The following is a 27,357-nucleotide window of genomic DNA, read 5'->3' as shown; positions in this document are numbered from 1 at the left end:
AGGTATACCCTTGCAATTCTGGTACCATCCTCGTCAATCTTTTTTGCACCCTCTCCAGTGCCTCTATATCCTTTTTGTAATATGGGGACCTGAACTGTACACAGTACTCCAAATGTGATATAACCATGGCTCATTACAATGCTGTTGTTTGGCATACTGACCTGCACCTAGCAGAGGTCAAATGCCAACTCTGAAACCTCCTCCTACCTCCCCTGGACCATGACCCCACCACGGACATCGAGGCATCATTTCCAAGACTGTCACTGACCTCCTCTGAAGATCCTCCCTCCACTGCCTTCAACCTTATAGTCCTCCAACTCCCAACAGCCTGCTTCCACCTCCTTCCCAAGATGCACAAACAGGACTGCCCTGATAGAGCTATAATTTCAACCTGTTTCTGCCCCACTGAACTGATTTCTACTTCAACTTATTTTTTCTCCCTTGTCTGGTCTCTCCCACCTACATCTGTTGACTCTTCCGATGCCCTCCTTCTCTTTAACAGTTTCCTTTACACAATGGACGTCCAATCTCCCTACACATTCATCCCCCACCAGGACGCTTCTTCCTTGAACGAAGGCCCAACCAGTCCCCATCCACTACCACCCTCCTCCACCTAGTTCAACTTGTTCTTACATTGAACAACTTCTCCTTTAATTCCACTCACTTCCTCCAAATAAAAGGTGTTGCTATGGAAACCCCCATGGGTCCGAGCTATGCCTGTCTTTTTGTGGGATATGTGGAACATTCATTGTTCCAGGCCTACTCAGGCCCCTCTCACCTCTTTTTCCTGTACATTGATGACTGTATCGGTGCCTTTTCCTGCTTTTGCCCTGAACTGAAAATTTCATCAATATAAACAGAAAGTGCTGGAAATACATTGCAAGGTCTGGCAGCAGTGGAGAGAGAAACAGAGTTAACGTTTCAGGTCTGTGACCTTTCACCAGAACTGGCAAAAGTTAGAAATGTAACAGGCAGAGCTGTTCATTTTTCTGCCATTAACACTTTCTCTAGACTAATGCTTTGTCTTTTACTACAACTATTAGCACTCCCTTTGCCTTTTGCTCCTTGACATCCCTGGTGTTTAATCTCTCCTGTCCTCCGCCCTATCACACACCTTCCCTTTCGTTCTTCCCCACTCCCCCCCATTTTCTTGCTCAAAGCAAGAACGTTTTGCCAGTGCTGATGATAGGTCACAGACCTGCAACCTTAACTCTGTTTCTCTCCACAGATGCTGCCAGACCTGCTGAGGATTTTCCAGCATTTTCTGTTTTCTATTTCACATTTCCAGCAACCACAGTATTTTGCTTTATTATGGAAATTTCATCAACTTTGCTTCCAATTTCCACCCTTCTTTCGCCTTCACATGGTCCATCTCTTCCCTACCCTTCCTCGACTTCTCTTTCTCCATTTCTGGGGCTAGGCTATCAGCCAATATTCACTATTAGCTCACTGACTCCCACAGCTACCTTAACTACAATTGTTCACACTCCACTCCCCACTTCCCATAAGGACTCTATTCCATTCTCCCAGTTTCTTCATCTCCTTTGTATCGGTTCTGACAATGCAACCTTTCATATTAGTGTAGTACCACATCAAATTATATTGGAGCTAGGATGCAACCATTTTGTAAATTACCATCACTCAAATCAATCAAAAGGAGTGTGCACAGTAATGACTACGGCTGCCACCTCCTGCCAGAGATGCTGTATTGCTGTACTCTGGGACGAGGACACTGGAGTGGCAAAGGAATGTTCCACACTTGCTTTATGGTGTGTGGTAGAATCTTACAGTACAGAAGGAGGCCATTTGGCCCATTATGCCTGTGCCAGGTCTTTGAAAGAACTATTCACACTGTCCTGCTCTTTCCCCATAGCCTTGCAAATTACCTTCTTTGGATTTCCACTTCAATGGCCATCAAAAAGCGGTTTGGATGCTGCACTGCTCCATCACTTACATACATTTCTTGCTTTCATGTATTTTCTGTACTCCACTGTCTTCAGTTTTTTTTTTGCTCCAGAAATCTTTTGGGCAAGCAGCTACTATATCAAGATACACAAAGCCTTTGGAAAGATAATTTTTTTATACTCACTATGACACGTAACTGTAAGTGGCTGCATCTCTTTAACTCCTGACTGCCATTAAGAGTTGATAATGTGCAAGCTTTCAGTGCAAGGCTCAATTCCAAGCTGGGAGCTCGCCATGCATGTGAAATAAGTGCTAACTCCAGAAGATCGAATGGGGTTGGCTGTTCCGCTGTTCTGGTCCTGCAGCCCAAGAGCTGGGAGCAAATAATCCAATCCCCAGATCTGTGCAATTTAAAGTTCACTTTTTCATTGTAGACTTGGCATTCTATTCTGTCGTAAATATTCATTTAGTGCAGTTTTTTGTTGTTGCTAAATACCTTTATTGCAATTGGATAAAAATATTACCTGTGTGCAGTATATCAAAGAAAATCAGTAGGAACAATTACACGCTCACTTTTTCTATTCATTTAACTGAATGGAAAATCAACAGGCTCCGTTACACATGGTGAGAAACTGTGACTGCTGGGAGTGCAGAATGAAATTTGTGCACAAACTTTTCAACCATTTATTCCCAAACGTGTTCCCAATCAGCAAGGCTCTCCACCGGAAGAACAAGTTTGGAAAATTATCCCACAAGTGTCAGTCATTATTTGATTCTAGAGGACAACCCTGATGTGTCCTCACCTGCTAGCTATACATATGAATTTCCAGCAGATGTCACTAGATAGCAATGGGCATTTCTGATCATTTTTCTCCCTGCCTGCCTCTATTATTCTGAGGCCAACTGTAATATTCTTGATGCCACCTTGGCTGAGGTCAGCTGACTCAGTGCAGACCAGGGAGCAAATCTGGGTCATTCCTGATCTATATATCTCAGATGGTACATTTAATAAGCCATCAGGGAAGTTGATGTTCATGATTTCTTATGTAACAATGCAGACATTTACACTGTGATTTAATCACATAGTTAATCATCAGTGTTGTGGTTGAAAAATTGCTGAGCAAAGGCTAGGTACATCCTCTCAGATGGAGATAGGAAACAAATAGTAACAGGATCACACCAGGGCATTCACGTGTAATCAATTATGCAGTGAAATAGGTGGCAGAAGAAGAGTTGGTTGCCTACTGCTCTGCCCTCTTGGTCAGAAATGGTGCAAAGTGCAATGAAAAAAAATAACTTCTAAAATAAGCATATTCTTCTAGATACAGTATATCCAATTTCCAGTGTCAATAAAATATATTCAAATGATTAAATACAATGGCAACAGAACTGTTATGGATCTTTTCAAATTATTTAACTCATTTACAAATTGTCACAAAGGCACAGAAAACATTTTATTTTTTTTACTTTTGTGGTTTTGCCAAAACAAGAATCCAAAATGGCATTCATATTACACTAATAAATAAAGTTATATTTGAATTCCTGAGGAAAAACGTAACATGAGAAAGTTTGTCTGTTAGGTATAATTGACAAAGTTATAAAATCAATAATACTGGATAATCAAAAAGAGACTGTCACAGAACAACACAATTGTCAGATGTTCAGAACACCCCTTTTATACATAATTGTAAACAAGTTCATACAAAATAGGTAACATTTTTCATAAAGTCTGATGAAAACCATATGCTTTTTATTTTAGAAAAGATTGTGTGTGCTCTATAAGGTTTACAATGACATTTACTAATTGTTATCTTCACATTGCATATATACTCCAAGTTTTTCAAAATAACAGAATTTGATATGTTATACAGCCAAATATAAGTGTTATAATAAACATATATGCAATTAAGCTAAATAGTGATCAGTTCCCCAAATCAGATTTGGGCATATTTTATGATGATTGCATAACAGAAATATCTTCAAGTATTCAACCTCCTTACATTGTAATTTGACACAGAATGTTATTCTGGATAGTAACCTTTTCCTATGTACTTCTTCTCTAGCACACTTCCTGCTGCCCCCAACCCCTCCATCCACACCGCTCAATATATACACACATTCCCATTGTACTTCTTGAGCTGTTTCCTGCACCCAGTCGCCTGCATTTCTTTTCAAAATGCTATTCAGTTTTATTTCAAATTTCTCATGAAGTATTAATCTCTTTAACAGAGCACAGGATAGCAAATGGCACTGTGTAATGTTGTACTGAGCCATATACGCCAGAAAGGTAGCAGGTTTAATCCTTGGTCTGCACTGACTTAGCTGTGGCAGCAGTATGAGTTCTGCAACTGGCCATAACATCGTCAGCTAGGGCAGCCAGGAATCCTGCTCCTGATCAGTAGCTAGTGATCGTGTGGGAAAGGGCATGAGATAGGATGCCAGCTGTGACACCACCCTCCTCATGGTGATATTGAATATTCTTTCAATATTTACAGTTTATGCTCCCACTTGAAAATGGCCAGTTGGGTAAAATATTGTAACATTTTCAGCACTTGTAGAACAATATTTCAACGTAATTCAGTATTGTCTGAAGAGGGGAGAAAAGGGTAGTAAAACTGGGGGAAGAAAAATTGACATAACTGGTCATCAGGAAACAAAACGGCAAAAGGATGCAGACTGAATACTTATGTTTGTGCATTTATGAATTGTTGAACAATACTTACAACAAAAATCTCACTGAATGTTATTTCACTAATATTGTAACTGTCAACTTAACAACTGTTGTAGGTTTTTTTGCCTTAAATCAAAACTAAATATTAACTAGTAATTTTTTGTTACACTGGCTTGTCAATAGTTGCTATCTGTACATCATTTTATCTTTGAAAAATCAAGGAAGTTTATCTAACCCCTAAAAAAAACAGCTGTTATTAGGTCCCCGAAAAATGTGTCAAAGTGGAAACAGCAACAATAGAATATACCTCTTTTAAATTGACTATTTAATATTTGGGCAGATCTTGAAAGAAATCAAATCAAGATTTGAAATTAAATTTACATCCAATTACATCTCATTAAATAAATAGTAGCATATGGGGTTTATCAATTGTTAATTGTTGAGTTGATTGAGAAGACTTTGACATGATGGCATGATATGATGATGTATTCAGCCACAAGATAGAAGTTTTACGCACAGTTGAGGATTTGACCAAAAAGGATGAAAATATCAGTATTCCTAAACGTGAGATGTGTCTAGGTCGGTGTTCCAACTACCTATAAAGAACCCAACCTGTGTACAGCCTTATTCTTGCACTTTATTTCCATACATTGAGCCATTCCAACAGGTGTGACGGAATAATGAATATGTAAATATCTTAACAACTGAAACTAGGATTAATGGACCAAACTCTATCATCTAATTGATATTCAAGTAACACAGAGTATACACACATCCATTATTCTTTGATTATGTCCAAATTAATTTTTAAAATAATATACCATAAAGGTTAGAATGTAAGATAAATTTGATAATTTTGGTGTTTATCAATATAAATGAAAATGAATTAAGTGCAGTTAAGAAACTTATCAATTACTTTGCAGGACTCACTCAGTTATTATACATCTGTGGAAAAGTTTATCTTTTATAAATAATTACAACATTCTCAGACAGTATCTAATAATAGTACCTTGTCAATAATTTTACATTCAGACTATTACAACATACTTTTCACTGGACCGTAGTCATTTGACGCTGATTAACAGAGAAACATTCTGTGTCCGGATTATTTTGTAAAAAGGCTGAAGAAATGGCTTAGTAAGACTACCATAACATCTTAAAAATGTATCAGTACTGTGGATAGAAAAAAAATGTAAAAACCTTATGAGATGGAGAACACGCAAAGGACACAGATTATAAAATTAGTGACAGTACTAAAGAGGCATAATAAAGACTAACATAATAGCTTCTCAAGAAGGAGCTTGATATTTTTTAATTAATATAAATGAATTGACTCACACAGGACCTGCCTGTGGTTTAAAAGTATTCCATAAACTAGTTTAACTGAAAAGAAGAAAATACTGTTCATGCATCAGTTCCACACACCAAACGCATATCAAGATGCATAATCCACTCATCAAATCACTCTTTTCACGTTTTGTATTGAAAAATACTTTGAATGTATCATACAAGGACATAAAGCAGCATCAGTGTAATGTAATTTGCTCCAGACCTTTCAATATAGATTATTATAAAATTAACAGAATGTTTATAAGATAATTGTACATTTATTGTATTACAGTTACTAATGGCACTATATATAAAAACATAGTATATTGATTTACATATTATTGCACTTAGCCAGTTTTCAAAACTTCTTTCAGCTTTCTCTGTATATTTGTAATCCTGTCTATATATTCTAGATGTATTCAGAGTTTGTTGTCTACTTACTATCTAGTTCTACTCTCTGCTATAAAATTAGTGCTGATGCTAAATATCGCACATTTTAAAAAGAAAACGTTTAGCAGCAGGAGCTCAACAGTCATCCCTAGAGGGCACAATATGCCACTAAGACAAGGTAAGTGCTTTCTGCTTTCAGCCATCAATCTTATAGACTGTACTGATTCAAATGCTGGAACAAAAAAAAAATAAAAACAACAATTTACAAAAAATGTTACATATACTCTTTAAACATATACAGGCTGAAAGCTTTCACGATGGTCAATAGAATCCCTCTGGCTCAAATCTGGCTGATTTTGTTTGGGCTCGCCACTGTCCAAGGGTTTTGGATACCGAAAGGGATAACCATTGTCATCAAAGAATCTTCGGAAGGTGAACTCATAAAATGCGTGTTCTGGATGCTTGTTGCCACTAACATGACTAGTTAATGGGTCAGATGTCTTGGTGCTATCACTGCTCTCATTCCATGAGCTCTCCTCTTCTATTGGGTCAAAGTTGGAAGTGTCCATGGGATGGCTAATCTTTGGGACATAGGGTGCTGGCTGTCTGCGGATGTCCTCAGAAAAATCAATGGAAGTAAAGAAAGGATGAGCCTTGATTTCATCTGCTCCATTTCCACCCACTCTGTCACTGGCTCCACAACAGAGCCTTGTGATGAGATCTGTTGCCTCGGAACTAAGCTTTACTTGTGGTGGAATGTAGAGTGTACTCTCCCAATTTATTACCTGAGGAACAAAAATTATAAGGCATAGGATTATTTCAGCACCAAATTTTAGATTAATTTATACCAAGTGTTAGCTGAGAAGCAATGGTTTATTTTTCAGTCAACTATTTTAACTGTGCCTCCCACCACAGGCACAAACACAGATCCTTTGACAGCAAACAGAAGCTGGAACTGGAAAACCCATCCAACAGCAACTTATATTTATATAGCGCCTTTAACATAATAAAACATCTCAAGGCTCTTCACAGGAGCATTATAAAACAAAGTGTGGCACTGAGCCACGTAAGTTATTAGATCAGATGACCAAAAGGTAGGTTTTAAGGAGTGTCTTAAAGGGGAAAGGTGAGGTAGAAAGGCACAGAGGTGTAGGGAGGGAATTCCAGAGTGTGGGGCCTAGGTAACTAGGCCACCAACGGTGCAATGATTAAAATCAGGGATGCTCAAGAAGCCAGAATTAGATGGATGCAGGAATCTTGGAGAGTTGTGGGGCTGGAGGAGATTACAGATTTAGGAACAAGGCCATGGAGGGATTTGAAAACATGGAAGAAAATTTAAAATCAAGACGTTGCTTGACCAGAAGCCAATGTAGGTTCACTGAGCACAGGAGTGATAGGTGAACAGGATGGTGTGAGTTAAGACAGGGGGAGCAGAGTATTGGATAACCTCAAGTGTACAGAGGCTAGAATGTGGGAGACCATCCAGGAGTGCATTGGAACAGTCAAGACTAGAGGTAACAAAGACATGAATGAGATTTTCAGCAGCAGATGAACTGAGATGGGCAAGGTTGGGCGATGTTACGCAGGTGATCTTAGTGATGGCGCAAGTATGTTGTTGGAAGCTCATCTCAGGGTCAAATGTGACACCAAGGTTGCGAACGGACTGGCTTAATCTCAGACTGTCACCCTATCAGGCAATGACTGGATACAGAACTGGCTCGGTCACAGAAGATGGATACAGAACTGGCTCGGTCACAGAAGACAGAGGGTAGCAGTGGATGGCTGTTTTTCTGAATGGAGGGATGTGACTAGTGGTGTTCCGCAGGGATCAGTGCTGGGACCTTTGCTGTTTGTAGTATATATAAATGATTTGGAGGAAAATGTAGTTGGTCTGATTAGTAAGTTTGCGGACGACACAAAGGTTGGTGGAGTTGCGGATAATGATGAGGAGTGTCAGAGGATACAGCAGGATATAGATCGGTTGGAGACTTGGGCGGAGAAATGGCAGATGGAGTTTAATCCAGACAAATGTGAGGTAATGCATTTTGGAAGGTATAATGCAGGTGGGAGGTATACAGTAAATGGCAGAACCCTTAGGAGTATTGACAGGCAGAGAGATCTGGGCGTACAGGTCCACAGGTCACTGAAAGTGGCAACGCAGGTGGATAAGGTAGTCAAGAAGGCATTCGGCATGCTTGCCTTCATCGGTTGGGGCATAGAGTATAAAAATTGGCAAGTCATGTTGCAGCTGTACAGAACCTTAGTTAGGCCACACTTAGAATATTGCGTGCAATTCTGTCGCTACACTACCAGAAGGACATGGAGGCTTTGGAGAGGGTACAGAGGAGGTTTACCAGGATGTTGCCTGGTCTGGAGGGCATTAGCTATGAGGAGAGGTTGGAAAAACTCGGATTGTTTTCACTGGAACGACGGAGGTGGAGGGGCGACATGATAGAGGTTTACAAAGTTATGAGCGGCATGGACAGAGTGGATAGTCAGAAGCTTTTTCCCAGGGTGGAAGAGTCAGTTACTAGGGGACATAGGTTTAAGGTGCGAGGGGCAAAGTTTAGAGGGGATGTGCGAGGTAAGTTTTTTACACAGAGGGTGGTGAGTGCCTGGAACTTGCTGCCGGGGGAGGTGGTGGAAGCAGATACGATAGCGACGTTTAAGAGACATCTTGAAAAATATATGAATAGGAAGGGAATAGAGAGATATGGGCCCCGGAAGTGCAGAAGGTGTTAGTTTCGGCAGGCATCAAGATCGGCGCAGGCTTGGAGGGCCGAATGGCCTGTTCCTGTGCTGTACTGTTCTTTGTTCTTTGACTGGAAGGCTAATGAGAATTCCAGGACATTTCACCCTCACTGTCATGGTCCCCAAGATCAAACAGAACCTGGAACAAGATGTTCATGTATCCTGTAAATCCCACCCAACCATCTTGATCTGTTGAGATTACACTTGTGAGAGCCCGAGCCTCGAATTGTTCAGAAAGAGGAGGAATTTATATGTGTCAATGCAATGTCAGGAACCCTGGGAAAACAGCTTGCGGGTTTGTTTTAGTCCCGGAATAACCAAACAGTGATATGGGTGTACAGAAGTGAGGAGAACAGTATAATTGATACATGTACCTATACAAGGGAATCTACTGTGTCACTACTAACATTCTGAAAATGAAACATGGAACAACATGGTGCCCCTCGAAGTCCACATTCTGCTTCAAACCCACCCACACCACCCAGATAGGACGTAGTGTTTTGTTTCCTGTACCAGTTCACAATATCACGGAACTAGGAATGAACCTTGAGTTGCAAGGGGGTAGCTTAGTTTGGACATCCCATACACCCTCTGTCTCTCAATCTGAAATCTATAACAGAAAGAACGACGACATCCCAAAAACATCTAGTGAAGATGAGGCAGAACAATGAACAAAGAGGAGAAGCAATCAAAAAACTGGGAGAGAGTCAATGGTGGGAGACCACGTGCAAGTCATATTGATTGCACTTGTTATTCTTGCATTGTTTTGTTTAAAATGTGTTACCAAAAGACTTACCCTCAGAGGTCAAATGCTGAATGAAATTACCTTATTAGGGGGAAAAGTAATTAATTGTGTGGAATCAATGCAATGCCACATTTCATCCTCAAGTTGGGGACTGTAAGAAATGTTGATTGTGTCATTTTTATATCATTTGTATTATGAGTTTTACATAATTTCAAATATGTTTTGTATCAATTTTTGGTAAATAAATAGTTAATTTTAGCTGTGTATCTTGCTGAACAAAAATGCTGCCTGTAAAGTTTCAGTCAACCGGAATTACATTGTGATGCGCACTAATAACATAAACAGATAAAGGGAAAGAAAAGAACAGATATCGAAAACTATGTAACAAGTTGTGATCAAAATGTAACAGAAAAGCAGGATGAGTCTCGCTGGAAATATATGATCTAATGGACCTCAAGGTTATAATGGACTGTTTGTGTATCAAGGACACATTGTTTTGCGCATGTAATCATGATGAATGTACAAATGGAAGTACTGACAAACGAAATGGCAGGACCAATCGAAGCAGCGATATGTATGAACCAACCAATCAGTGCACAGGAGGAGCCACTGGCTACAAAGAATAAAAGAACAGACCTGGAGAGGTTCGGCACACAGATTTGAAGATGACAAAGGGAGAGACAAGAGGAGTCACGAGCCATCTGTGCTACTAGAGCCGGTGGAAAATAATGGCCACCTGGACTAGGATATTGACTGCCTTGGATTTATTAATCTTTTAGCCGTTAATAATTCATCCTGATATCACTACATCAGGTGTCTCCTTGTCCGAATTCTTATTGTCTGGTCCAAGAACAAAGTAAGGTTCTAACAGGTACAGGGATGGAGTTAGTTGCTAGGGAATGGAGTTTGGAGCGGGTGCCAAAAATAATGACATCAGTCTTCCCAATATTTAGTTGAAGAAAATTTCTGCTCATCCAGTACTGGATGTCAGATAAGCAGTCTGATAGTTTAGCAACAGTGGAAGTGTGGAGGTGAGGGAGAGCTGAGTGTCGTCAGCATACATGTGAAAACTCACTCTGTGCTTTCAGATGATGTCGCCGAGGGGCAGCAAGTAGATGAGAAATAGGAGGGGGCCAAGATCCTTGGGGGACACCAGATGTAACGGTGTGGAAGCAGGAAGAGAAGGCATTGCAGGTGATGCTCTGGCTATAAATAGATAGCTACAAATGGAATCATTTGACAGCCGTCCCACCCAGCTGGATGTCAGTGGAGAGAAGTAGGAGGAGGATGGAGTGGTCAACTGTGTCAAAGGCTGCAGACAAGTCGAAAAGGATGGAGAAGGAAAGTTTACATTTGTTACAGTCACATAGGATGTGATTAGTGACTCTGATATGAACTGTTTCGGTACCATGGCAGGTGTGGCAACCTAATTAGTGGGATTCAAACATGGAGTTCCTGGAAAGATCAGAACGGATTTGGAAGGCAACCACATGTTCGAGGACTTTGGAGAGGAAAGGGAGGTTGGAGATGGGTTGGTAGTTTGCAAGGATGGTGGGGTCAAGGGTTTTTTTTTGATGAGAGGAGTGATGGCATATTCAAAGGAGAGAGGGATGTGATGGCATGTGATGAGAGAGAACCGTTTACAATATCGGCTAACATGGGACCAGATGGAAAGTTGGGTGGTCAGCAGTTTAGTGGGAATAGGATTGAGGGAGCAGGGGCTGGGTCTCATGGACAAGATAAGCTCAAAGCTAGTATGAGGGGAGATAGGCGAGAAAGGCCCTTTTGTCAGTTCTCTCACCACCTGCTGCAGGCCCAGTCTGGCAGATGTGTCGTTCAGGACTCGTCCAGCTCGGTCAGCAGTGGTGCTACCGAGTCACTCTTGGTGATGGACATTGAAGTCCCCGACCCAGAGTACATTCTGTGCCCTTTCTACTCTCAGTGCTTCTTCCAAGAGATGTTCAACATAGAGGAGTACTTATTCATCAGTTGATGGAGGGCAGCAGCCAGTAATCAACAGGAAGTTTCCTTGCCCATGTTTGACCTGTTGCCATGAGGCTTCATGGGGTCCAGAGTCAATGGTGAGGACTCCTAGGGTGACTTCCTCCCAACTGTAAACCTCTGCTGTCATCTCTGGTGAGTGTTTCCTGACAGTAGGCCAGGACATAATGAGGGATGGTGATGGAGGAGTCCGGAATATTGTCTAACGTATGATTCGATGAGCATGACTATGTCAGGCTGTTGCTTGACTAGTCTGTGGGACAACTCTCCCAATTTGGCACAAGTCCACAGATGTTAGTGAGGAGGACTTTGTTGCGTCAATTGGGCAGGGTATGCCTTTGTCGTTTCCAGTGCCTAGGTCGATGCCGGGTGGTCCGTCCATTTATTCAACTTTTCTGTAGTGGTTTGATACAACAGAGTGGCTTGCTAGGTCATTTAAGAGGGTAGTTAAGAGTCAGGCACATTGCTGTGGGTCTGGAGTCACATGTAGGCCAGACCAGTTAAGGACAACAGATTTCGTTCCTTTAAGGACACTGAGTTTTTAGGACAATCCAGTAGTTTTATGTTCATCATTACTGAGACTAGCTTTTTAATCCAGATTTATTACTTAATTGAGTTTAAGTTCCCCCAGCTGCCATTGGGGCATCTGAACTCATGTCTCCCGAATGCTAGTCCAGTAACATTACCACAATACTACTATTCCCTCATATAGTACACCATTATGAGATACTGTACCAAGCACCTTAATATCGGTTCTTATGTACCAATCTAAGAACAATACTTAAAGAGGGTAATGACGTACTGCTCGAGGTACCTACCTTAATTTGAGTTTCTGCAGGTGTTGGAGCAAGAAACGGAGGCTGTCCCACTAACATCTCAAAGAGTATAACTCCCACACTCCACCAGTCACAAAGTTGAGTGTACCCTGAAAGGGAGACACTATTAGTTCAGACAATCCTCATATATAAGTAAAAACAAGTAGATGACTGAGACTGGAATAGGGCAATTAGCTTGTATTTATATCAAAAACTATGCTAAAACTGACACAGACCAGTTGGGCCAAATGGCACGTTTCTGTGCTGTAAATTCAATGTAAAAAGTTCAACAGAATTGGTCTATAATCAAAATCTGTATATAGATGACAATTATGATGTATATTTATTTATGTTATAGTTCCTCCCTCTACCACTTGTTATACACCATTTCTCTACACAACAAGAGACAAAGAATTAAGTATGGCCCATGTCTGCTCGCAAATACCTGTTAGCAGTTGGATCAATAATCACATTTTCAGAAATGAGGAAACAGATTGCCTGCTTAGCCTCTCAGTCAGGAATAGAATACGACATAGGAAAAGCTGTTGTTTTTAATTTAAGGCGAGCTGGATGGATATATGAGCGTTGATTTTCCTCTGAACTTTACTTATGATACACATTTTCTAGACACAATCCAGAGGAAAAAGAGGCAGAGATTGGTGATGTCAGGTGCCCATGTCTTTTGCACTTCATACACACTTTTAGAGATTTCCAGAGATGGATAGAAGGACAGAGCATAGTTGTGTCTGGAACAGGCATGTTAATACTGTGGTAATGAGTTGAAAGTGCTGTCACCATGCCTCTCCTCTCATTTTCCTGGATCTCTGCTTGGAAGAGACCCAAATGTAACTATACCCGTAGCAAACAGGTCTTAGTGTTTGTTTCCAGACCCCTCCGATCATAAAATTACATAGAATTACAGCATAGAAACAAGCCATTTGGCCTAACTGACCTATGCTGGTGTTTATGCTCCACTTGAGCCGCCTGCCACCTGAGTATGCCTCACCCTATCAATATATCCTTCGATTCCTTTCTCCCTCATGTATTTATCTAGCTTCCCCTTAAATATGTCTATACTATACATACGCCTCAACTACTCCATGTGATAGCAGATTCCACATTTGAACCAGCCTCTCAGTAAAGATATTTCTCCTGTATTCCTTATTGGTGACTGTCTTATATTTATGGCCTCTAGTTTTAGACTTCCCACAAGTAGAAACATTTTCTTTACATCTACCTTATCGAACCCCTTCATAATTTTAAAGACCCATATCAGTTCGTCCCTCAGCCTTCTCTTTTTTAGAGAAAAGATCTGAAAAAAAAATCCGAGAAGGGCAGAAAATTCTTAAAAGCTCCAAAAAGGCAGGTTGTTTTTCCCCAGGACCATTCAGATGATCACTGGGCCTCGAAGCTTTCTGGCTACTATTTTTGTACACACCTTTAGAGATTTCCAGAGATGAATAGAAGGGCAGCCACAAGGCTCATAGGTGGTGGCCATTAAGGCTGATGCAGGCCTCTCAGGTCTACAGCAGCTCTACAGTGTCCTCCCCTACCTTTCGGTGCAAGACCCTTCCAATGGCATTCTGAGCTGTGGAACTGCTGGGACCATTATAATGACCTGAAAGCACAAATACACGTGTTTTCTGGTGAAAGTACAAGTTGGCCCCTATAGGTTACCACACATGCTAGGCCACGCAAAAACCTTTAAAGGGCCAGCACATTTCAAGGAATAGGCTACGCACATCAAAAAAACTTAGAGGAAACATTGGTTCTGGTCCTGTCAAGTGATGTGCACTTCAGGTGTGCTTAGAAAAATGGAGTGGAGGAAGGAAAATCAGCCTCCATAGGGTCAATTTGAGATTTTCTATGAACTGAGTCACATGGTCCAGGAAGGTTGCAGATTCAGTTCTCAATCTGTGTTGGATTAGCTGATCTCAGTCCAGGTGGAGGTAGGGCCACTGCGTGGCCTCAGTACACCTGTATTAGGGAGTAAAACTTGACCAAGGCTTTTGCTCCTGATCACTACCTGGTGATCTTTGCTAAAAATGCACATAGAGTCATATACGGCACAGAACGGGGCCATTCGGCCTATCGAGTCCATGCCGGCTCTCCACAGAGCTATTCAGTCAGTCCCACTCCCCTGTTCGATTCCCGTAGCCCTGCACATGTGTGAACATCACACAAAGAAAGGATCAGACTTGGCTATTTGCCCTTTCCAGCATGTTCAGGCTGATGATATTTACTATCTAGGCATACATGTGAAAAAAAAACACTTAGGCGAGATACCAAAGAGCAATCAGTGCCCTTGGAACTATACCCAGCAAGTGTCAGCATCTTCAGGAGAGGAAGAAAGAATTTCATCAATTTAAAATTAGTACTAGAAGCATGAGGAAGGGGAATAGAAGAACTTTGTTTACACAGAAGGCTGTTGCAGCATGGAATGCTTTGCAGTGGGTAATGGTTGAATCGTCTTTTGAAGGAAAATTGGATAATTATTTGAAGCAAATGATTTTACAGGGCTACAGAGAGAGAATGGCACAGTGCTATTAGTTTTCAATTCCTTTAACAAATAGCTGGCACAGGTACAATGGACTGAACATCTGTTATAAAATTCAGTATGTGGGACATGCATTTCATTGAAAACTCAATTAACAGCATACACCTTTCTGTTGTAGGTGGTGCTGTGATAGGCATTTTCAAATGTTAGCTGTTTTAAGGAGGGTCTTAAAGTAGAAGAGGGAGGAGGAGGAAGGGTATAGAGAGGAAATTCCAGAATTTGAAGGCTTGACGGAAGGCACAGCTCCCAATTATGGGGGAAAGGGGGTAGGACAAAGGATGCACAAGAGGTCAGAATCAGAGGAATGGGGAGGCGTCTGAAGGAGGATACAGAAATAGGAAAGCACAGTTCATGAAGGGATTTAAACATGAGATTAAGCATCGTAAGTTTAAGGCACTTGCAGACTGAAGCCAACAGTAGGTTATTGCGGATTGGAGTGATGGGTGAGTGGGATTTATTTCTGGATAGTACACAGACAGCAGAATTTTGGATAAGCTAAAGTTTATGGAGGATGGGAGGCTAGCCAGAAAAGCACTGTATTATCAAGTCAGGAGGTGATGAAGGAGGATAAGAGGCAGGCAGATGTAACTGGTGATGTATTTTTCTTCAAGATACTTCCTTCTGCATTGACTCAAAAATCAGGCGAGATGTGCAACAGCCAGCCAATCCACTACCATCACTGTCGGACATTACAATCAGACCTTATCTAAATGCCAATTCTTTCTATATGCATTGAATGCGAGGGAAATAAAAGTGTCACTAGCCACAGTTGTTACTCATGCTCCTTAGTGTAGGTAGATTTGTTCCATTTACCTGACCAGATGTTTTCAACTATGCTGAAGAGTGTAGGTTATGTATTACATTAAGGGATGAAAAGAGAAATAATAAAGGGATGAAAGAGATAGAAAAGATAAACAAGATTAATTTAAAAAAGTCAATGAGCACAGTTTAGATATATGACTTTAAAAAAATCCAAAACATTTGCAAAGTAACTGTGAACGCTTATTTCATGCAACATATAAATATTGTTAGAGGGTTTTTATTTTGCTTAATTTTCCATAATCATAGAGTCATTATGGCACAGAAGGAGGCCATTTTGCCCATCAAGTTCATGCTGAACTTTTGTAGAGCAATCCAGTCAGTCCCATTGACCCGCTCTCTCCCCGTGGCCCTGCAAGTTTCTTTTCCTCAAGTGCCCATCCAATTTCCTTTTGAAATCATTGATCATTTCTGCTTTCACCATCTTCATAGGCAGCGAGTTCCAGTACATTACCACTCGCGCTGCGTAAAACCGTTGTTCCTTGCATCGCCCTGCGTCTCTTGCCAACAGGTATCAAATCTAAAACCTTTCTGGTCTTTACGGCTTCTTGACTCAGTGTATTATTGTGAAGTACATGAAAGGTCTAAAAAACACATTTCTTTTGTCCTGTACTTTTGGGTCTGGCATTGTACTTGATTTTTCCCCAAAATGCTGATAGTGCCTGTGTTGCCTTGAATGTACCAACTGTAGCCTGATCCCTTCGATGGCTCTTCTTTGTATCATTGAACATTTTTTGTCCCATCTGCTTCCACAAGTTACAGGCACTATCAGCATTACACTGCATTTTGGGGAAAAATCAAGTACAATGCCAGACCCAAAAGTACAGGACAGAAGAAATGAGTGTTCATTGGGCTTTTCATGTACCTTACAATAATACACTTGAGTCAAGAAGCCATAAAGACCAGGAAGGTTTTAGATTTGATACTTGTTGGCAAGAGATGCAGAGGGGAATGCAAGGAACAACTTTTTTACGCAGCAAGTGGTAACATACTGGAACTCGCTGCCTACGAAGATGGTGGAAGCGGAAACGATCAATGATTTCAAAAGGAAATTGGATGGGCACTTGAGGAAAAGAAACTTGCAGGGCTATGGGGAGACAGCAGGCCAATGGGACTGACTGGATTGCTCTACAGAGCGCCAGCATGGACTTGCTGGGCCAAATGGCCTCCTCTGTGCCATAATAACTCTATGACCTAGTCTCTACTGATTGCTTTGACCACAGCTGTGGAATGGCAGTGATTTAAAAAATGTCATTTGTTTTTGAGATTTGGGCCACACTTTATAGCCCATTCCCGGTTGAGTACATCCAGATCAGTAGTAAATGACTTGAGCCTTGTGGGGAGGCATAGTGAGGTCAGAAAGTGAGCTATTTCTGGCAGATTATCCAGCTTCGGCCTTGCTCTTGTAGCCAAGGTGTTGACATGACTGGTCCAGTTCAGCTTTTGGTCACTGGCGACCCCTATGATGCTGCTGGTGAGGAACTTCGTGAAAATCAGGGCAAATCAAGAAGCAGCGATAGAAAACAGCAGCTGATACCAGACAAATGGAGGGAAAAGCTCAAAAAGTGATGTCATGGTCAGTATGCTCAGTCATTGTGTTTATTCAAGACTGAGTTTGATAGATTTTTGGACTCTAAGGGAATGAAAGGATATGGGGATTGGGCAGAAGGTGAGTTCTGGTCAAAGATCAGCCATGATCTTATTGAATGGCTGAGCAGGCTTGAAGGGCCAAATAGCCTACTCCTGTTCATATTTATTATGCTCTTATGTTCCAATTTGTAAATTTGAAGAATGGAGTATTTTGCCTCCTGAGGTTACTTTGCAAATAAGACACTGGAACTGCTTTAGCAGCACAATCCTGGCAAATACATGCCTGCTGCTGAATTCCACTGGTAATCCCACTAAAATTAGAGGGGCCAGGAGAAGTGGACCTTTGGCAGTTTGAGGGCTCATACACAGTGCCCCGCTTGTCAAAGTTATGACACTCCAGCCAGTGTTTACTGAGATGGAAGGGAATGTCTTTTTCCGCAGCCTTGCCCCCTTATATCAATCAATGATCTTGTAGGGGGAGCTGGCAGCTCCACCTCACCAATGCATCCCAAAAATTAGGCCCTGTTGCTGGGACCAGGGAAATCTGAGGTTTGTGACCATTCTGATGGACTCTTGTCAGAGTTAGGATGGAGTCTGTCAGAATGGCTGAGGAATTTTGACTCCAATACTTTGCTGCTATGTATTTAATTCAAGAATATACTGAAATCAAACAAACCCTGTGGCACTAACCTTTTCGTAATAAAACCTCAGGAGCTATGTAGTTTGGAGTTCCAACCAACGAGTGGGCTAGGCATCTTTGGTGCTGTCGGGCAGCCATCTGTTCGAGGGTTTTTAACCTGTCGCCACACTTACAGTCAGACAAGTCTCCCCAGAGATCACTTGGCTCCATGCTGTCCTGTCTGGCATGGCTCCCTTTTTTAAATTGGGAAATAAAACAGATGAAACCAAAACTTTGTCACTCTTAGTATTAACTATCACAGCAAAATATTTTGCTTATAGTTCCAATTTTTTTTTATTAACTTGAGTCTAGATATTTATCTCCTGCAACCAAACCATGAAAATTGAAGTTCTTGTCAGAATGCAATGTGAATAACTTTACTGAATTGGATTAATCAAAATAATTATTTACACTGGAATTTTGGGGGTGGGAAAATGAACAGTTTCAAAATGGCAGCTGCATTTCAAGTCGATTACATTAAGTTTCATGCCAAATTCTATCTTCCATTTAAATGACTGACACATGGGGTGCACTTTTATGCTGGCGGCGGGGGTCTCGGCGTTTGGGGAAATTGACGCCGAGATCCCTGCATCGCCTCTTGTATAGAAGGCCCACCGAATTTAGTGCCAATCAGGCACTTAACTTGACAGCGGCGGGCTTTCCATAGGGTTTAGGACCCCATTGCTGGAACTGCCGGCCAATTAAAGGCTGGCAACTACAGCACGACCGCGGAGGTGGTAGCTGCTGCTGCAGTTGAAGCGACCAGACACCGAAGAGCGGCACTGGAACCAGGCTAAAGTAGGTCAGGGTGGAAGGGGACTCACAGGGTGGGGGTCACGGGGAGGGGGGTCAGAGCAAGGGCTGGGGGTGGCTCTCAGCGGGCGCTCCCCCTTCTCGATGCTGGGTCCCTCATTCAAAGGCACTCTAAGGACCCAGCATCGGGAAGGGGGAGCGCCCGCTGAGGGCCACCCCCTGCCCTTGCTGCTGAACCCCCTTCCCTTGCACTATGTGCCTTTGAACGAGGGAAACTACCACCCCCCAACCCCCGCACCCTCCCCCGCAGTGGGAAGAGGACTTTAATTAGGGATTAATTACCCAGTTAAGGGTCTCAATTGGCAGCCAAGCGGGAAGGCCATTCACAGGACTTCCTGCCCTGGACTAAATTTCGGCAGAGGCGGGATGGTGGCAGTGTCCCTCCCACCTCCATCCCACCCGATTTTATCTCTCCCCGCCTCCAAATCTGCCTTGGGGGAGAGCATAAAATTCCACCTATGGTGTAAAATACAGATTAAGGAATACAAGATGAACAGTCCTAATGCAATATATGGTTTTTTAAAGTCATATATTAGAGAGGAATTGCCTGAAAGAGACAATAAATCCAATATCATAACAAAGTTATTCAGCATTGTGTTATTGTACACGTTCATCTCAGAAATACATGAGCTGACAACATGATGATGCCCACTTCCCAGAAAATTGTGGAGGATTGAAGCCTATAAATTGCATAAGATGCTCAGCTTATCTCCATGGGGTCAGTAGCTCTGTCCCACCCTGTAGTGCAGCAAGAAAACCTGAGCAGTACAAAACCAAACAATCACAGTTTGGAACGAGTGCTGAAGAAGATGCGATATTAAAATTTTTAAAAATTGGGCACTGCTGCCTCTTCCAGTACTCTTGCCTTTGTCACCCTTGCTCTGTGCCTGATCCCTTCCCCAACACTGGGTAACAGTGGCCAGGATTTTGTTGAACTCCAGATGTCGGGCTCCATGGCAGGGGGAGTTGGAAGGTTGCAGGGGCCCGCCATGAAGCCCGACGTCGGGACTGCCAGGCTCGATCCTCCATGGGGGGGGGGGTGGTCAACTCTGCATTTCTGGTGTAGGGGGGTGGGGGAAGGAGTCAAATCTTCAATGTGTTTTTGGGAGGGGAGTAACAGGAAGGTAATTTATTTTCAGTGTATTGGGGAGGAGAAGGGTCAGAAATTTATTTACAGTGTAGTGGGGAGGGATACGGGGTTCAACTCTGCAGTTTCTGCACAGGTCTGGCAGCACTTTAAAAATGGCACCAGCGCCTGCGCAGAGGCCACTGATGCCGTTCATGGCGTCGCTGAGGCTTTCCCCGCAACATAGTTTTGTGGGGGGCGGGGAGTTGGGTGGCCCGCCCTGTGTATCTAAATGAGCCACCGCACACTATATCGCGGTGGTGTAGGGCCACCATTTTTTCACTCACCGCCGCTCCCGGCTGCAGAAGAATAAAATTGAGCCCAGTGAGTGCACAATGGGCAGTCAGCAGACCTTCAGTGGTTGTTGGCACTCCATAATGTAGCCCTGGAGTTCCTGCTGCCCCATCAGAGACATGCCTGGAGTGGCAGTAAGTTATGAAATTGAGCTGACTTTGGGGTTATTCAGTAAGGTCAACCCATCTGGGTATAGGTGCCAGCGTGATGTTCAGGCAATATTATCAACCCAATCCTGATCTTTTGTTGCATTGCATTAGGGCTGTGGCTGATGCCGTGAAAGGCTTGTTAATCGTACTGTATGACATGCTCATAAAGGAGTGGGGTGACAGTGCTGGCTGATGTAATATTCTTCCACTGTGTGACTAATCACTGCAAGCTTGTCAGCTCAGGAATGGGTCAGACGCAATTCAGGATTTGTTTACATTGCTCTGATGATGATTTACTCCCAATCAACTGCTCCAAAAGTGTTTAAGAGGAAAATAGCAAATGCAGGAAATTCTAAACAAAACAAGAAGTGCTGGAATGCACATTTTAGGTTCTGATGAAGGGTTTAGTTTAGAGATACAGCACTGAAACAGGCCCTTCGGCCCACCGAGTCTGTGCCGACCATCAACCACCCATTTATACTAATCCTACACTAATCCCATATTCCTACCGTATCCCCACCTGTCCCTATATTTCCCTACCACCTACCTATACTAGGGGCAATTGCTAATGGCCAATTTACCTATCAACCTGCAAGTCTTTTGGCTTGTGGGAGGAAACCGGAGCACCCGGAGAAAACCAGGTATATGGGTCAACCATATACTAACTTATCTTTGCTTTTCAGATGCTGATTAACCTGTGTGTTTGTAACATATTTGGCCTTTACTCTAAAATGCCCCTATGCTACTAATAAGATTTTTTTCTCTGCCATTTTTCTGTTTTTTCTCTTCTGGTTCCTTCTTGATGGTGTTGACTGCAGGGTTATGGTTATATGGGCACCAGATTCCCTTTGGTTCTGGAATCATAGAATGTTATAGAAAATCTGGATTGGCATTTTCCTTCACATGCACCATCTAGTCTATTTCCACTCTCCTGCTCTCCTCAGAACCTTTAATATTTCTCTTTTTCAAAGCATCTATCTAATTTCCCCGTGGATTCTGCTGATCATGCTACTGGGGGTATTCTACAGGCCTCCAAATAGTGAGAGAGAGATAGCAGAGCAAATCTAAAGGGAAATCACAGAGATGTGCAAGAACTATACAGTGGTGATTCTGGGGGTCATTATCCAAATATCGATTGGCATAATGTTAGTAAAGGAGAAGGATGAGAAGGAATTTCTGAAATGTGTTCAGGTGAACCTCCTTGACCGGTATGTTCTTGGTCCAACTAGGAAGGAGGCATTACTGAATCTGGTGCTGGGGAATGAGATGGGCCAAATGGACTAAGAGTCTGTGGGGGTACACTTGGTCAAGAGTGATCATAAGGTTTAGATTAATAATGGAGAAGAGCAAGGAACAATCTAAAGCAGAACTTCTAAATTGGAAGAGGGCTAACTTCAATGGGATGAGAGGGGATCGAGCCAGGGTAATATGGAGCCAAAGATTGAGAGGAAAAACTGTAACGGAACAATGGATGATCTTTAAGGAGATGTTTCAGGTACAGGCTAGGTTCATTCCAAAAACGACGAAAGTTAAGGGAACCAAAGCCAGGGCTTCTTGGATGATGAGGGACATAGAAAATATGATGAAATGAAAAAGAGGTGTATGATGCATATCAGGTGAATGTTTCAAGTGAGAACTAGGCCAAACATAATAAGTTGAGAAGGGAGTTGAAGAAGAAAATAAGACTGTCAAAAGGAATGAGAATAGAATGGCAGTTAACATAAAAGGGAACCCAAAATTCTTCTATCGGCATGTAGATAGTAAGCAGGTACTAAGAGGCCGGGTGGGGCCTATTAGGGACAAAGAGGGTGATATATGCTGAGAGGGACAGGCAAGGCTAGAATAATTAATGAGTACTTTGTATCGATGTTTACTATGAAGAGGATGCCAACAAAGTATCGGTAGAAGCGGAGATGGTAGAGGTAATGGATGGGATGAAAATTCATAGGAAGGATATACTGGAAAGGCTGGCTGTGCTTAGACAGGATAATTCACCTGGTCTGATTGCTCACATCCCAGGTTGCTAAAGGAGCTAGCAGAAGGGCTTGCCATAATCTTTCAAATTTCCCTAGATACGGGGAGGTGCCAGAGAATTGGAGAGTGGCAAATGTGACACACTTATTGAAGAAAGGGTATAAGGATCTTGCTAATAACTAGAGACTAGAGTTTTAGAGACAATAATCAGGTGAAAAAATCAACAGATGCTTGGCAAAGTTTGAGCTCGTTAAGGAGAGCCAGCACGGATTTGTAAAAGGCAGATTGTGCTTGACGAATCCAATTGAAATTTTTGATTAAGTAACAGAGAAAGTTGATGAAGGGAAAGCAATGGATCAAAAGCAAGAAATGCTGGAATCACTCAGCAGGTCTGGCAGCATCTGTGGAAAGAGAAGCAGAGTTAACGTTTCGGGTCAGTGACCCTTCTTCGGAACTGACCCGAAACGTCAACTCTGCTTCTCTTTCCACAGATGCTGCCAGACCTGCTGAGTGATTCCAGCATTTCTTGTTTTTGTTTCAGATTTCCAGCATCCGCAGTATTTTGCTTTTAGGAAAGCAATGGATGTTGTCTATTTGGATTTTAAGAAAATGTTTCGCAAAGTACCACATAAAAGGCTGGTTAACATAATTGAGACTCATGGAATAGAAGGGTCAGTGTCAGCTTGGATAAAAAAATTGGCTTAAGGACAGAAAACAGCAAGTTGTGGTAAATGGATGTTTTTCAGATTGGAGGATGGTAGACAATGATGTTCCCCAAGGTTCAGTGCGAGGACCCATTGCTTTTTGATATATAAAAATGATTTGGATATTGAAATACTGAGTAAAATTTCAAAACTTGCCGATGATATCAAACTTGGAGGTGTGGCAAACAGTGAGGATAATACCAATCGACTGCAATACAAGATAAATAGGCTCGCAGAATGGGCTGACAAGTGGCAAATGGAATTTAATACAGAGAAGTATGAAGTGATACATTTTGGCAGAATAAATAGGGAGAGGCAATATCAACTAGTTCTAAAAAGTGTACATAGACAAAGGGACCTGGAGGATCATGTGCATACATCTTTGAAGGTGGTAGAACATATCGAGAGAGTAGTTAGCAAAGTATATGGGATCTTGGGCTTCATAAATAGAGGCATTGAATAGAAAAGCAAGGAAGTTATGTTGAATCTTTCTAAAGTTCTAGTTAGGCCATAATTAGAGTGCTGCATCCAATTCCAGTCACCACACTTTAGTAGGAAGGATGTGAGGATCCTTGAGAGGGTGCAGAGAAGATTTACCGGAATGGTTCCAGGGATGAGGGATTTTAGTTACACGGTTAGGTTGGAGAAGCTAGGGTTGTTCTCCTTGGAGCAAAGGAGATTGAGGGGAGATTTGATAGAGCTGTACAAGATTATGACAGGTTTAAATAAAGTAGACAAAGAAAAGCTGTCCCCTTTAGCTGATGGTACACGTAATTGGGGGGACACAGATTTAAGGTTTTGGGCAAGAGATGCAGTGGGGATGTGAGGAAGAACTTTTTTACGCAGCGAGTGGGAATGACCTGGAACTCGCTACCTACAAGGGTGGTGGAAGTGGAGATGATGAATGATCCCAAAAGGAAATTGGATGTGTACTTGAGGGAAATAAACTTGCAGGGCTATGGGGATACATAGAAACATATAGAAAATAGGAGCAGGAGTAGGCCATTCGGCCCTTCGAGCCTGTACCGCCATTCATTATGATCATGGCTGATCATCCAACTCAGTAGCCTGTTCCGGCTTTCGCCCCATACCCTTTGATCCCTTTAGACCCAAGAGCTATATCTAACTCCTTCTTGAAAACATACAATGTTTTGGCCTCAATTGCTTTCTGTGGTAGCAAATTCCATAGGCTCACCACTCTCTGGGTGAAGAAATTTCTCCTCATCTCAGTCCTGAAAGGTTTACCCCGTATCCTTAGACTATGACCCCTGGTTCTGGACTCCCCCACCATCGGGAACATCCTTCCTGCATCTACCCTGTCAAGTCCTGTTAGAACTTTATAGGTTTCTATGAGATCCCCCCTCACTCTTCTGAACTCCAGAGAATATAATCCTAACCGACTCAATCTTTCCTCACACGTCAGTCCCACCATCCCAGGAATCAGTCTGGTAAACCTTCGCTGCACTCCCTCTGTAGCAAGAGCATCCTTCCTCAGATAAGGAGACCAAAACTGCACACAACATTCCAGGTGTGGCCTCACCAAGGCCCTGTATAATTGCAGCAAGACATCCCTGCTCCTGTAATCGAATCCTTTCGCTATGAAAGCCAAAATACCATTTGCCTTTTTTTTACCGCCTGTTGCACCTGCATGATTACCTTCAGCGAGTGGTGTACGAAAACACCCAGGTCTCGCTGCATATTCCCCTCTCTCAGTTTATGGCCGTTCAGATAATAATCAGCCTTCCTGTTCTTGCTACCAAAGTGGATAACCTCGCATTTATCCACATTATACTGCATCGGCCATGCATTAGCTCACTCACTCAACTTGTCCAAATCACCCTGAAGCCTCTCTGCATCCTCCTCACAACTCACACTCCCACCCAGTTTTGTGTCATCTGCAAATTTGGAGATATTACATTTAGTTCCCTCATCTAAATCATTAATGTATATTGTGAATAGCAGGGGTCCTCGCACCGATCCCTGCAGTACCCCACTAATCACTGCCTGCCATTCGGAAAAAGACCCATTTATCCCTACTCTTTGTTTCCTGTCTGCCAAACAATTTTCTATCCATCGCAATACACTACCCCCAATCCCATGCGCTTTAATTTTACATGCTAATCTCTTATGTGGGACTTTGCCGAAAGCCTTCTGAAAGTCCTAATAAATCACATCCACTGGCTCCCCCTCATCAACTACTAGTTAAATCCTCGAAGAATTCTAGTAGATTTGTCAAGCATGATTTCCCTTTCGTAAATCCATGCTGACTCTGTCCGATTCTACCACTGTTCTCTAAGTGCTCGGCTATAAAATCTTTGATAATGGATTCTAGAAATTTCCCCACTACCGACATCAGGCTGACTGGTCTATAGTTCCCTGCTTTCTCTCTACCTCCCTTTTTAAATAGTGGCGTTACATTAGCTACCCTCCAATCTGTAGGAACTGTTCCAGAGTCTATAGAATCTTGGATAGAGTGGGAGAATGGGACTGATTGTATTGCTCTACAGGGAGCCAGTATGGACTCAATGTACCAAATAGCCTCCTTCTGTGCTGTAATGACTCTATGCTGCAACACAGGTTTGTGACAGAAAATTCCACATTCTAACCAGGGGTCGGGGGTGGGGAGGGGAGGGGAGAGGAAGACAGTGCGGGGGGGTGGAGAGGGGGGTGGTGGGACAGAGAGAGAAAGAGAGAGAGAGAGAGCCTGAAGAGGAGAAAGAGAGAAAGTGAGAGATCAGGAATAAGAGGGAAAGAGCAAGAGAGTAAGAGCAAAAGAGGAAAAGACGGAATAGGAAAGAGAGAAAAAGCATTTTTGTAACTTCCTTTAATTCTTTCTGTCATTATTTTAAATTTATTGTTACAGTCTCATTGACCTGATCCCATCTTCACCTCACACCCCGACACACTTCCAGCAGTTGTTTCACAGCAATTAGTGGCAAACCTCTTACAAGACGGTTAGTCCGTCATTAATAAACTGTAGTGCCCCTACTGCTACCTAGTTTGAATCTGAAGGTGATTTTACCTTTGAGAGCAATCAATTTTTATGAATCTTGTATTCTGTTATCAGAAAAATCTGGGTCCCCGGTACCTGCTGAGTGCTCTGAGTTCAGTGCATCCCACATAGCCCAAAGTAGCATAGAAAAAAGTCTTACTGGTAACAGGGGATATTTTTATAGGAAAAGCAGAATATGTTACAAATGCACAGGCTATTCAGCATTTGAAAGGCAAAGGAAAGTTAGTGTATTGATGACTCTTCATCAGAACCCAAAATGTACATTTCCAGCATTAGTTTTTTTAAATATTCGTTTGTGGAATGTGGGCGTCGCAGGGTAGGACAGCATTTATTGCCCATGCCTAATTGCCCTTGAGAAGCCTTCTTGAACCGCTGCAGTCCTTATGGTGTTGGTAGACCAACAGTGCTGTTAGGAAGGGAGTTCCAGGATTTTGACCCAGCAACAGTGAAGGAACGGCGATATGGTTCCAAATCAGGATGGTGTATGGTTTGGAGGGGAACTTGCAGGTGGTGCTGTTCCTATGCATCTGCGCCCTTGTCCTTCTAGGTGGTACAGGTCACAGGTTAGTAATCTGGGAGGGAATTTTATGCTCTCCCCCACGTTGGGTTTGGAAGCAGGGAGAACATATCATGGGGCGGGATGGTGGTGGGGCGGGGGGGGGGGTGGTCGGAATCTGTGAAGGCCTTCCCACACCGCCGGCAATTGAGGCCCTTAAGTGGGGAAATAATGCCCAATTAAGGGCTTCATCCCACCACTGGCAGAATCAGCCCAGCAGTGGGTGGGCCTATTGCCGCACAGGGAGCATGCCAAGCAAACCCATGCGGGTTGCATGTCAGCTCCAGTAAGGGGGTGGCATGGGGGGCATTTCCTTTGTTTAAAGGCACTTAGTGCCTGAACAAGGGACCCGGCATCGGGAATGGGGGGGGTCCGCTGAGAGCCACCCCACTGTCCTTGTTGCCCTCCTATGCCCCTATCCCCCATGACCCCCACCCCGCAAAACCCCTCCCACTGAGACGTACCTGTGGCCTGGT

The 27,357-nt window shown here is 42.7% G+C and overlaps 1 protein-coding gene across 6 annotated transcripts in view; it reads right to left on the bottom strand.

Moving 5' to 3' along the window:
* Window positions 1–3,434: 3,434 nt before the first annotated feature.
* Window positions 3,435–27,357, bottom strand: part of lats2 (large tumor suppressor kinase 2) — a 94,229-nt gene continuing 70,306 nt past the window's right edge. For 5 of the 6 annotated variants that reach the window (XM_068033646.1, XM_068033648.1, XM_068033647.1 and 2 more), the window contains 3 exons: window positions 18,264–18,446; window positions 12,611–12,717; window positions 3,435–7,080 (listed from right to left, as the gene is read on the bottom strand). In XM_068033646.1, coding sequence (XP_067889747.1) covers window positions 6,583–7,080; window positions 12,611–12,717; window positions 18,264–18,446 — 788 coding nt within the window. In that variant the 3' untranslated portion in view covers window positions 3,435–6,582. Of the gene's footprint in view, window positions 7,081–12,610; window positions 12,718–14,045; window positions 14,226–18,263; window positions 18,447–27,357 lie in introns of those variants that run through there. The other variant, XR_010975203.1, reaches the window with a different exon arrangement.

Source organism: Heterodontus francisci, chromosome 6 (assembly GCF_036365525.1).
Source record: "Heterodontus francisci isolate sHetFra1 chromosome 6, sHetFra1.hap1, whole genome shotgun sequence".
Classification (NCBI taxonomy): domain Eukaryota; kingdom Metazoa; phylum Chordata; class Chondrichthyes; order Heterodontiformes; family Heterodontidae; genus Heterodontus; species Heterodontus francisci.
The sequence above is the reverse complement of the archived record's forward strand: the minus strand, read 5'-3'. Positions and strand labels throughout refer to the sequence as shown.